Below are 13,106 nucleotides of genomic sequence, written 5' to 3' on the forward strand. Positions count from 1 at the left end.
GGAGGAACTCTGAACTTTGGAACCTTCAGCGTTTCGTGCCACAACCTTGTCTATGTGAGCACGGCCAAGCCTCACATCTCTGGCCACAGGTAGGGCTAAGGAGGGCTTCTGTTGAACGGGTTCCTCCATTAGCCTATTAAGGCTAGACCGCCAGGCATCCTCGTCGGAAGGAAGTGGTTCCTCAATCCTGTGGTGCTGTCGAATCAGACCAATAACCCTCCTATAAGCGGAGTCCTCCGCTGGCGCGGCTTCAGTGTCGCCGTCCGCGCCCTCCGTCTGAGGTTGAGGAACCGTACTGACGGGGGCCTCCGCACTAGGTTGTGGTCAGAGGATGGGCATTGCGGAGGGAGCGAGAACCTCCGTCCTCCGTTTGCCTTTCTTCAAGGGGAGCGAGGCTTCCGTGGGTTTGCCCGACGGAGGAAGCCGTCCCTCTATATCGCTCGGCTGAGCTAACTCGAAGAGGCTGCCCGTCCGAAAAGGCGACTCCCTCCGCTGGGCGGGTTGAGACACCTGTTTCGAGGCCTTACGCCTGTCCGAAGAGCCCCTTGGGTCTTTGCGAGAGTCAACTCTATGGCTGGTGGAGGCCGTTCTAGGAGGACTGTCTCCGGGAAGCCAACCCGCAGTGCTCGGGAGAGTAGTAAAGTCCGCGAGCTTACTGCGGGGAACGAGGACCCATTGCTCCTTCGGTGAACTGCTCCTCCTGGCTTTCCTCCTCGGGGACCTTGACCGCTTCCTCCCATGTCGTGACCTAGAGCGGGACCTCGAGGGGGAGCGCCGTCTCCTGGATCTGTCCCTCCTTCGACGGTGTCTTCTCCATGCCCCATCCTCCGACGACAACGATGAGCCTGCCTCCAAGGACTCCGACGACTCTTCATAACAGATCCGAGAGGCGGGCGCGTCCGTTTTCACAATTTTCTGGGTTCCAGATGTCGAAGGCTGAAGGAAGACTTCGGGAACCGCCGATTGAGGGGCTGGGAGAGAGGTCGGACGATCAACATTTTAGGACCCAAGGCCGTCCTCCCCCCTCAAAGGTGACCTACAGGGAGTTCTCGGGGGCCCCCATCTGAGGGGATCTTCCAACGGCGAATCTTCTTTTCCTGGGGCTCCTTCAGCTGCGGAGGCGCCTGAAACATAAATCCAAGAAGCTGGTGAAGACACGGGGACATCTTTATTCCACATAGGGTCGTCCGAAGAGACGTGCCCCCCAAGCACAAGGGCATCGTCTTGCGGACCCTCACTAATTAAACCTTCAGGCCCCCCACTTGCCTGTAAAGGATCAGCAACCCCAGAATCCTGGAGACACGACTCCTGGGGAAGGACCATTGGTTTCTTCCTTGCAACGGACTTACCTCATCCCCTACTCTGGGTAGGGGATGTAGAAGGAACCCTGTCAGACTTCTCTCCTGTAGACGTCGCGGGCAAAGAAATGCTGGTCTTCCTGGGCGAACGTTTTGAGATGACTTCTTCTTCTTCGTTCCAAACTTCACCCACTGCACCTCACTCCACGACACACTCCGGACACGTGTCCGAAGGAGAGCAAACTCTACCCCTGCAAGAAGAGCAAAGGGAGTGCGGGTCCACCTTAGTCTTAAACAAGAACGCACCACACGACTTCCCAGCCTTAGGCCCAGGACAATGGCGGTGATGCTCCATACCGTACTAGCACAATACCGCAAGACACGGGAATGCAGCGGGTTAGGATAACAAGGGCAAGTAAACGCTTTAAAAACACAAGGGAAAGCACAAGGGAAAACAAGTGAACACGCGAGAGCACAAGGGAAAGTATAGCGGGCCACGTGGGAACACGCGGGACACAAGAGTCGGGGACACAAAGGATCCCACTGAGACAAGGAGAGCGTCGAGATGATATCACGAAACGACCAGAGAACTTACTGAGGGTCGAGACCCAAGCTAACACGCGACCTGGCTCGGGACTAGCCTCAGGGCACGTATCCTTCCGCCTGGGGTAGTCCTCACAGAAAACGGAAGTAGGGTAAACTACACAAAACTCTGGTTGGTTGAGAGGAGATTCCAGGTACCTCCTAAGAAAGTAGTTCGAGGTAAGTCTCTGTGTTGGAACAAAGTTGCTTTTGAAAGACATTTGGGGGTGGGTGAAGAAGAACTCGCTTTCCTCGCCCATGAGGAAAAAAGATCGCGCTTCGCCTTCTTCTTCCTGTGCTGCCCAAATTTCTACCATAGCGAACCGTGCTCGCAGAGATGCCCTCTGCACGAAGGACAAAGAGAGTGCGGGTCGGTCTCCAACGAAGATATGAAAGTACCGCATGCAGCACCCTCACGTCCTGGACAGGTTCGTATGAAGGTGATCGTAAAGAGAACATGCAAACCTGAAAAGAGAAAGTAAAATCAAAAAGTCCAATGACAGTCAGGGAGAGAGAGGACATGTCTGATCTCTGCCGAGCCAAAAGAAAAAGTGATGTGTCTCACTGCTGTGAGAGCATAGCCAACCCCAGCCTACCTGCTCAAGCGGTTAGGCAAAGTTGCCACCTCGTAAGTAAAGTCTAATGGCTACCTTCCGTCTACACTGAAAGATGATTTACATACATAACGGAAGGTTTGTTAGAATAGGAACAATGTGGCATTCATAATTACTTCTTAGTAACAGTTAGTGTTTCTCATTTCGGGAAGATGTCTTTGCCTCGGGATTCCGGGATATAATTTCATCTAATCCTGGGTTCTCGGGATTTCCCAGGATGTCTATTTTTATGAACTGCTTTAGACTCATTTTTTTTTAGTGATACTCTGGCTTTTAATCATGTAACTATTGTATAGGGTAGTGTCATAGCCACAGCACTATGGTATTCCATTACCCTTTTACTCCAGTTATCTGCATGAGATGATGAGAGTACACTCATGTGCAGTTTATTGTCTTTCTCTCTTAAATTTTTTCTTATCTACCGTAACTGTTCACTCCGCAGTACCTTGGGGTTTGTTGTCTGTTGACTTTTCAGTTGGAGTGACAGTTTGACTTTTCATAATCAATTATAATATGGAATTGTAAATACATAATATTAACCCTTTTACCCCCAGGCTCTTTGGAAATTTCCAACCCTTAACCCTCAAGTGGTTATTTTTTCCCCAGCACATTTTGCAGCATATTTTCTTTAAATTGCTCTAACAGCCTTAATTTTTGTCATAGAGAGGTCAGGTTGGTCTCATTCTCTTGGAAAATGCCTGAATTTTCTTAAAAAATTATAAAAAATATGAAAAAATAAATTTTTATAGCATTTTTTTGCATGGACGTACCGGTACGTCCATGGGGGTAAAGGGATGGCTTTTGTGAAACGTACCAGTACGTCCTTTGGGGGTAAAAGGGTTAATGAAAGCAGCTCAGATTGTATAGTAATTTATAATATAAAGAGGTCTTCAAAAATGCTGATGTTTATAGTCAAGAGTGCTTTACTTACGTCGGCTCATTCATGAATCATCCTTAATTGTCCGTAAAATATATGTATAACTTTAGTATAGCACCGTTTAATATTATGTATATGCTTATTGGCATTTTCTTTTATTACTAATTACTGAAATGTTAATGGAAATGAAAACAAATTTTGAACACATTACAGTAAATTATATATTTCTGATTTTACAAAACTAAAATTGTCTTTTTTTGCGGTTGATAATGTAAATAAATGAAAAACGTGATTTTATATCAGTAAAAGTAAAATTAGGGACACTGATGTAGGTAATATTTAATACAAAATTTGTAACAATTTTAAACTTAGTAATTAACCATTATTTTTTTGCAATTGATAATATAAGCAAATGAAAAACATAATTTTATATCAGTAAAAGTAAAATCAATGCCACTCTGTCTGTAAGTAATATTTAGTAAAAATTTGTCAGGATTTTCAACTTAGTAATTAACCATTATTTTTTGCAGATGATAATATAACAAAAAGAAAAATATAATTTTATATCAGTAAAAATTTGTAGTGATTTTTAACTTAGTAATTAACCATTACACAACCCCTAATTAAATTTGTAATAAGTAACTTTGCTATTTTGTGTGTGTGTGTGTGTGTGTGTGTGTGTGTGTGTGTGTGTGTGTGTGTGTGTGTGTGTGTGTGTGTGTGTGTGTGTGTGTGTGTGTGTGTGTGTGAGAGAGAGAGAGAGAGAGAGAGAGAGAGAGAGAGAGAGAGAGAGAGAGAGAGAGAGAGAGAGAGAGTCTCTCTCTCTCTCACACACACACACATGCCATTGTGCCAGATCATTATTAACAAAAACACAATCATCAATAACAACTACTACTACTACTACTGGTACTAGTACTACCACTACTATTACAACAATTAATACTACTACCATTAATTCTAATATTACTACCACTATAAGGAAACCCATTAAATTTCAATTTCCAATAGTTTGTCCCTAGTTACAGTCATCTAAAAAGAAAATTCTCTAAACTCACCTGCTTGGCTGCAGGGTCGAGAGTTGCTGTTGATGCTCGTCTGGCTAATAAATCTTGGTAATAATTTGAAGGAACGGCTGCTTTCAATGGAGCCACCTGAGCATCGATTAGCAGTCGCCAAACTTTTCCCTGAGAAGAAAGAAGCCAAAAATATGTCATAATTATTCTAAATTAAATTAAAATAGGGAAAACCATGTATGCTTGTACAAGCTGCCAATCATATGAAGCCTTATATTATTAATACAAATTATTCCATGCACCATAAGCTACTGTATTACTGTTCCTACATGACTCTTTAGCTATGGTAAACAGCTCTTCTAAGAGAAGGACACTCCAAAATCAAATCGGTGTTCTCTAGGCTTGGGTAGTGCCATAGCCTCTGTACCATGGCCTTCCACTGTCTTGGGTTAAAGTTCTCTTGCTTGAGGGTACACTCAGGCACACTATTCTATTTTATTTCTCTTCCTCTAGTTTTGTTAAAGTTTTTATAGTTTATATAGAAAATTTTTATTTAAATGTTGTTACTGTTCTTAAAATATTTTATTTTTCCTTGTTTCCTTTCCTCACTGGGCTATTTTCCCTATTGGAGCCCCCGGGCTTATAGTATGCGCTTTACCAACTAGGGCTGTAGCTGAGTAAATAATAATAATAATAGCATTAATAATAATAATAATAATAATAATAATAATAATAAGTAGGGAATATGTTTCAGCCCAAAAGCTGGACATCAGTTGAATTGTTTAATGAGCAGTAAGGCACCAATTGGGAGCGAAGGAGGGAGCTATGCCCCCTTAACTGTTAAAGTCTCTTCTGTTATGTTTCGGCCGCATCGAGTATAGTCGTACCGATGTGTCTTTAAGCAAATTCTTTTTATTTTTTCTTTCAAAAAGTAAATGCTGCTTGTTGGTTGTTATATGTGAACTAAGACACTCATTCATGGGAGGATGGACTTTACATCAAATTTTTTTTATTAAACCAGCTGTATATCCACACACTCTCTGTACTCTTGCCGAGGCAATGATTATTTGCAATTTTTCCCATGTGCCGAGTGTAGGTCGTGGCCTCCATGCTGTGGGAGCCATATGCTTTGAAGGGAAGGAAGAGAATTTTGCTTCTTCCTTCCACTCATTGGGTGCTTCTGCTTCTGGCGCTCCTAAGCTTAATTCCTTGGCTCATTCACTGGGAAGTGTGCGGCAGGAGCAAGGAGCCTTTGGACCTATGTTAGCGGGCTTAGCTCCTTAGAACTTTCAAGTACGTTTTCCAATACCGGTGTCTCCTTGTTGACGCCCATGCTAAAATGCGTGTCACTGTGTCCCCAGTGTTAAGTGTTCTGGTGATGTCCGACTGGCACTAGGAGGGCCAGGGTTCGGGTTCCCTGCTTTTCCAGGGGGACAGATTGTCTTGTGTTTTCCCAGTGTTTCGGCACCTTATGGCCGATGCATAAGCCTGGGCCATGACCCAGTGACACTGGTCTGCACTTCAGGTTGCCAGCCAATGCACGGGAGCCAGCCTCTCCCACAGGCCGGACTTAGGTCCCTCCAAATACCCCTGCTGGATTGTCCAATATTGGATCCATGTTTTCAGCACTTCAGGATCATGGCCCCCTTGAGGCATGGCTCGGATATCCCCGGCTATCTTGGTAGTAGGGTGGTAATGGGGTACGACTCTATGTTGGCCCCCGGGATCAATACATGTGGCTGGGGCCATGACCCTGTGTTGCAGAATCGCCTGTCCCCTGGAGTCATGGGTCAGGTTCCCTGGGTACCCTGTCATCTACAAAATTCAGCAACCTTTCAAAATATTCAGCCTACCTTTTTCTTGCCTCATCTCCTTTCAACAATCTTCCATTTTCTTCTTTCACTGTCTCTTCGCTCCTCGATTCACCCTTACTTCTTCACTTCTTTCAAAAACTATTTATTCTCTTCATATAGGCTAAACTATCCAATCCCTGATCTAGATCTCGCCCTCAGTCAGCTACCATCTTTGCCCCAGTCGACTGTTTTCCGATTTACTTCCACATTTTTCTCTCTATTTATTTTATACTTCTCTATACTACAGTATTAATCTGTAGCCATTCTTCAAATATCATCTTTTCTCTTCCCGGTCACCTTTACTCCCACATTCCAGCACTCACTTCCCTTCCTTATACTACCTCCAACAATCCTCTTACCACATTCATCACAAGAGTGCCCAACAAAATTTTACTTTACAAGCTCCCACTCCTTCCCGCAAGTGAGAAAGAAGGCTACTGTCAGCAGTTGGTGAAGAATAACTCACCCCACAGACGGGAGAGTTGCCCAACACCTGTGTCGGAAGATTTTTCTGTCATCCAGATTTGCTGAATAGACGAACATAACAACCACCGTAGTTAATGGTTTTCCATGTACTGTACTCCGAGTTTGCTGAGTAGTTAAATAGCCAATCGGAATAACCACCAGAGTTTACTATTTTCCCTATGCTCTAAGTTTACTGAGTAACTAAATAGCCAGTTGTAATAGCCACCCAAGTCAACTATATTCCCTGTGATTGATCCAGGTTTGCTGAGTAGCTAAATAGACAATCATAATAACCACCATAGCTAACTGTTTTCTGTGGGATCCAAGTATGCTAAGTAGCTAAATAGCCAATTGTAACAACCACCAAAGTCATCGGTTTATCTTTCATGCAAATTTGCTGAATAGATAAATAGACAATCGTAAGAACCACCTGAATCTACTGTTTTTACTGTGCTCTGAGTCTATGGGTAGCTAAATAGCCAATCAAAATAACCACCAGAGTCTAATATTTTCCCTGTGCTCTGAGTTTACTGAGTAACTAAAATAACCAATCATAATAACCACCTGAATCATTTTTTTCCACGTAATCCAAATTTGCTTAGTAGCTAAATAGCAAATTGGCATAACCACCTGAGTCGGACCTCCGGGCATTGCACTCAGCTTCTCGGCATCGAGAGCTAACTATGAAATGTAGCCATAGCTCGTTTCTGGGTTCACCCTGAAGGGATCCCCCGAGTGGAAACCCCAAGGGGAACTAGTCTGCCACTGCTATCGTTGCTATGCCAGAGCTGCAGGAACAAAGATGAGCAGAAGCAAAGCATGCTGCAACTAACTGTAGCACCCTCAGAGACCATTCCTTAGCGGAACAACCCGAAAGCCCCTGGGGAGGCAGGAATGCTGCATGTGGCAATGCGAGAGACTCTCCCGGTGGTGCCTGCCATTGCTTCGCTAAGGGAAACAACAGAGACTGCGCCTAAGGGAATTCCAAATATAAACTCTGAATGAAAAAGGGTTATGCCTTTAGGCCACCTGCTTTTAATTGTTAGCTGCTTAAAAGGTTTTGAAGGGGAGCAAGACTATGTCTTTACTCTAACGAGCCGAAATAAAAAGATGAGTTACCAGTGCAGGTGTGAGCAGGGTAGTTGGTCTACCATCGCTTCCTTCTTCCATCACAAAAAGCTTAACGCTAGTTTCAGCTATCACCAAAATATATCTCCACTGTAAAGAGCGTAAGAGTATGTATATAAGGCCAAAACAATAGGAAATTTTTGGGGAGGTTAGCATTGACATTTAAGCATCTTTGAAAGTAAAGCAATATCAAAATCAGGTGAGTAGAGAAACAATATATTTCCTAAATGAAATTCTGTTGCTGCTTAATTATTAATACAGGTAATTGGGTGGTTATTTCAAAAACCTAATGTATGGAGTACTTACAATTTCATAAAAATAAACTAAACATATTACAGTATACTAAATTAGAAAGATTTCACTATCGACAAGACAAGCTAACAAGTTACAGTAAGAGCAAATATTAACTGAGATTGTAACAATTACCTTATATTGGTAGGGAATACCTCCCCGGATAAGATATTTCAGTTCAGGGCAAGTTGGTAGCTCTTTCGCACTTGTCCCAGCCAAGAAACTTTCCCATCTTTCTTCCCAAGAATTGCCATTTTGCTGCAAAACAGGAAATAATAAATTAATTGACCAATGCATACAATAAAAAGACTTAAGTCCAATTCACTAGATAATGTATGATGGATATTCAGGCATGGCCAAATAACTTTAAATAATGATTAAAGTATTTCCATTCTTCCTAAACTGAAATTTACTCTCTTAAAAATAACTTCTATTATTACCAGTCATATATTTTGATTTAAAGCCTTGAAGATACCCTATATTATAATGGAACTTTACTATAGGAACTCATCTACAATAATATGGAGGGAGAGAGGACCTCGCTTTTTTTTTTTTTAACAAATTTCTAAATACCATCTATTTATCAAAACTGGCTATAGGGGAGAAAAAAAAACTGGCTAAATAATGATTTCAATAAAGTTCTTTTAAACTAAGCTAATAATCTACTGTACTTTTGCATGCATTTCAAGAAAATATTTTTAATCTTTAAATGTTTGCACTAAATAGAATAATGAAGTCCAGATTAATTGCTGGGACATCATAACAATTCAGTTTTATGATTTATTGACTGATTAATTTAAAGTTTTCTAGTCTACTGATTCAGTTTTGTGTGATCCGAAATAACTCCCTTCTGAAGTCAATTTACCTGAACTTGATTTGCAAGAGCCAACGACTGTTTCTGCAAGTAGGCTGCTTTGGAATGAAGTGTTCCTTCTTCAGGGGCAGTATTGCAGAATCCATACTCATCATACTCACGTCCTTTGTTGTGTATGACTCTGTCAAAAAAATTTTAAAGTTAACTTTCTTGCAAACCTGCAAGGGAAAAATCACAAACTTTAATGACAGATTCCAGCTTGTGCTGAAACAGTCTCCCAAATTAAAGGCCAAGAATTTGTATGACGACATGTAAGAACAAATAAAAAATATATATACAGTATACATCTCCCTTAAAAAGAGGTCTGTTTTACTACAACACATGGCAGAAGGGGGATCTTTTATCAACATCATTACTCTACTGAATTTTTAAGTAATATGTTGCAATTAGTAGTCAATGATAGGTACTATTGTGACAATATGAATGTAATACAGTATCTTGCATTCCTGAGTCTATTGATTTTCATACTATATGTGCATGATATGTGATTTGGCCTGGAAAACAAACTTATGGCATATGAATATGATACTACTTTCCTTACATCAATTACATCTCATGAATTTAGACCTGTGAATAATTATTCCCTTAAAAGAGATCAAGCTAAAATTTGTGCATGGTGCAAATCATAGGGGATGAACTTGCAACCTATCACAACTCAAAGTATGATTGTAAGCAGGTCAATGACAGTGGCTCTTCAACATCCTGATCTTTGCATTGACAATGTCTATAATTATACATACATACATACATACATATACCAAAGGCACTTCCCCCAATTTTGGGGGGTAGCCGACAACAACAAGAAACAAAACAAAAAGGGGACCTCTACTCTCTACGCTCCTCCAGCCTAACCAGGGACTCAGCCGAGTTCAGCTGGTACTGCTAGGGTGCCACAGCCCAACCTCCCACATTTCCACCACGGATGAAGCTTCATACTGCTGAGTCCCCTACTGCTGCTACCTCCGCGGTCATCTAAGGCACCGGAGGAAGCAGCAGGGCCTACCGGAACTGCGTCACAATCGCTCGCCATTCATTCCTATTTCTAGCACGCTCTCTTGCCTCTCTCACATCTATCCTCCTATCACCCAGAGCTTTCTTCACACCATCCATCCACCCAAACCTTGGCCTTCCTCTTGTACTTCTCCCATCAACTCTTGCATTCATCACCTTCTTTAGCAGACAGCCATTTTCCATTCTCTCAACATGGCCAAACCACCTCAACACATTCATATCCACTCTAGCCGCTAACTCATTTCTTACACCCGTTCTCACCCTCACCACTTCGTTCCTAACCCTATCTACTCGAGATACACCAGCCATACTCCTCAGACACTTCATCTCAAACACATTCAATTTCTGTCTCTCCATCACTTTCATTCCCCACAACTCCGATCCATACATCACAGTTGGTACAATCACTTTCTCATATAGAACTCTCTTTACATTCATGCCTAATCCTCTATTTTTACTACTCCCTTAACTGCCCCCAACACTTTGCAACCTTCATTCACTCTCTGACGTACATCTGCTTCCACTCCACCATTTGCTGCAACAACAGACCCCAAGTACTTAAACTGATCCACCTCCTCAAGTAACTCTCCATTCAACATGACATTCAACCTTGCACCACCTTCCCTTCTCGTACATCTCATAACCTTACTCTTACCCACATTAACTCTCAACTTCCTTCTCTCACACACCCTTCCAAATTCTGTCACTAGTCGGTCAAGCTTCTCTTCTGTGTCTGCTACCAGTACAGTATCATCCGCAAACAACAACTGATTTACCTCCCATTCATGATCATTCTCGCCTACCAGTTTTAATCCTCGTCCAAGCACTCTAGCATTCACCTCTCTCACCACTCCATCAACATACAAGTTAAACAACCACGGCGACATCACACATCCCTGTCTCAGCCCCACTCTCACCGGAAACCAATCGCTCACCTCATTTCCTATTCTAACACATGCTTTACTACCTGTGTAGAAACTTTTCACTGCTTGCAACAACCTTCCACCAACTCCATATAACCTCATCACATTCCACATTGCTTCCCTATCAACTCTATCATATGCTTTCTCCAGATCCATAAACGCAACATACACCTCCTTACCTTTTGCTAAATATTTCTCGCATATCTGCCTAACTGTAAAAATCTGATTCATACAACCCCTACCTCTTCTAAAACCACCCTGTACTTCCAAGATTGCATTCTCTGTTTTATCTTTAATCCTATTAATCAGTATTCTACCATACACTTTTCCAACTACACTCAACAAACTAATACCTCTTGAATTACAACACTCATGCACATCTCCCTTACCCTTATATAGTGTTACAATACATGCACAGACCCAATCTACTGGTACCATTGACAACACAAAACACACATTAAACAATCTCACCAACCATTCAAGTACAGTCGCACCCCCTTCCTTCAACATCTCAGCTTTCACACCATCCATACCCGATGCTTTTCCTACTCTCGTTTCATCTAGTGCTCTCCTCACTTCCTCTATTGTAATCTCTCTCTCATTCTCATCTCCCATCACTGGCACCTCAACACCTGGAACCGCAATTATATCTGCCTCCCTATCATCCTCAACATTCAGCAAACTTTCAAAATATTCCGCCCACCTTTTCCTTGCCTCCTCTCCTTTTAACAACCTTCCATTTCCATCTTTCACTGTCTCTTCAATTCTTGCGCCGGCCTTCCTTACTCTCTTCACTTCTTTCCAAAACTTCTTCTTATTCTCTTCATATGACTGATCCAGTCCCTGACCCCACCTCAGGTCAGCTGCCCTCTTTGCCTCACGTACCTTGCGCTTTACTTCCACCTTTTGCTCTCTATATTTTTCATACTTCTCTATACTATTACTCTGCAGCCATTCTTCAAAAGCCCTCTTTTTCTCTTCCACTTTTACCTTCACTCCTTCATTCCACCATTCACTGCCCTTCCTCATGCTGCCTCCAACAACCTTCTTGCCACATACATCACTTGCAATCCCAACAAAATTTTCTTTTGCTAACTTCCACTCCTCCTCTAAATTACCAGTTTCTCTTACTCTCACCTCGTCATATGCCATTTTCAACCTTTCCTGATATTTACTTTTTACCCCCGGTTTTATTAGCTCTTCAACCCTCACTAGCTCCCTTTTACATCCACCTACTCTATTCCCCCACTCTTTTGCTACAACCAATTTTCCTTCCACCAAAAAATGATCAGACATACCGTTAGCCATACCCCTAAACACGTGCACGTCTTTCAATCTTCCAAACATTCTTTTAGCTATCAACACATAATCCATTAATGCCCTTTCTACTACTCTTCCATTTGCCACTCTTACCCATGTATACTTATTTTTATCTTTCTTTTTAAAAAAGCTAGCACTTATTACCATCTCTTGTTCAACACACATATCTACCAGTCTCTCACCACTCTCATTTTCACCTGGTACGCCATATTTCCCAATGACACCTTCTACCTCTCCAGCACCCACTCTAGCATTTAAGTCACCCATAACAACTACATAATTCCTTCTACCCAGTCCTTCTACACACCTAGTTAATTCACTCCAGAACTCATTCCGCTCTTCTTCTCTAATTATATAACGTATATCTCGTTTAAAATTCTAAGGGGAATTCTTGATTACAAATTTACTTTTGAAAAACACATCCAGTCTGTATCTTATTTAATTGAACAAAAACTTAGCATATTGCAAAAGCTTTTTTAAGAATTTTTGTAATTAACTTATCCAAAGGAAAAGTTCTAACTCTTTCATTCTACCATGTTTTGAGTATTGATCGCCTGTCTGGTCTTCAGCTGCTGACTGTTGTCAAATTTGTTGAGACATAGAAAGATGTGCATCAACAAACATGATTTTTAGCTGCCTGTTCACAACCAAGTTTTTTTTTTCAAAATATCTGCAGATCAGAGAGTCTAAACTGTTGGCTGAAATGAGCAAAATTGGATGAAGTACCTCCTGAGAAAATCCCCATCCATCCTCATCAAACACTCCCTTTACGCTACTTACTAAAATTCAGAGATGTGTCAATAATAGCATATAAGGAGAGGCATTTCAGATAATTGTTCTTTTTTTTAATGCCA

General features: G+C 42.0%; 1 protein-coding gene across 1 annotated transcript in view; it reads right to left on the reverse strand.

Moving 5' to 3' along the window:
* Nucleotides 1–13,106, reverse strand: part of LOC137653407 (TBC1 domain family member 2B-like) — a 687,014-nt gene that overhangs the window by 439,394 nt on the left and 234,514 nt on the right. Inside the window, exons 10-12 of the mRNA XM_068386766.1 lie at nt 8,990–9,119; nt 8,260–8,382; nt 4,430–4,558 (exon numbers count right to left, since the gene is read on the reverse strand). Of these exons, the coding sequence (XP_068242867.1) occupies nt 4,430–4,558; nt 8,260–8,382; nt 8,990–9,119 (382 nt within the window). The remainder of the gene's footprint in view (nt 1–4,429; nt 4,559–8,259; nt 8,383–8,989; nt 9,120–13,106) is intronic.

The sequence above is a fragment of the Palaemon carinicauda genome, chromosome 14 (genome assembly GCF_036898095.1).
Source record: "Palaemon carinicauda isolate YSFRI2023 chromosome 14, ASM3689809v2, whole genome shotgun sequence".
Lineage (NCBI taxonomy): Eukaryota > Metazoa > Arthropoda > Malacostraca > Decapoda > Palaemonidae > Palaemon > Palaemon carinicauda.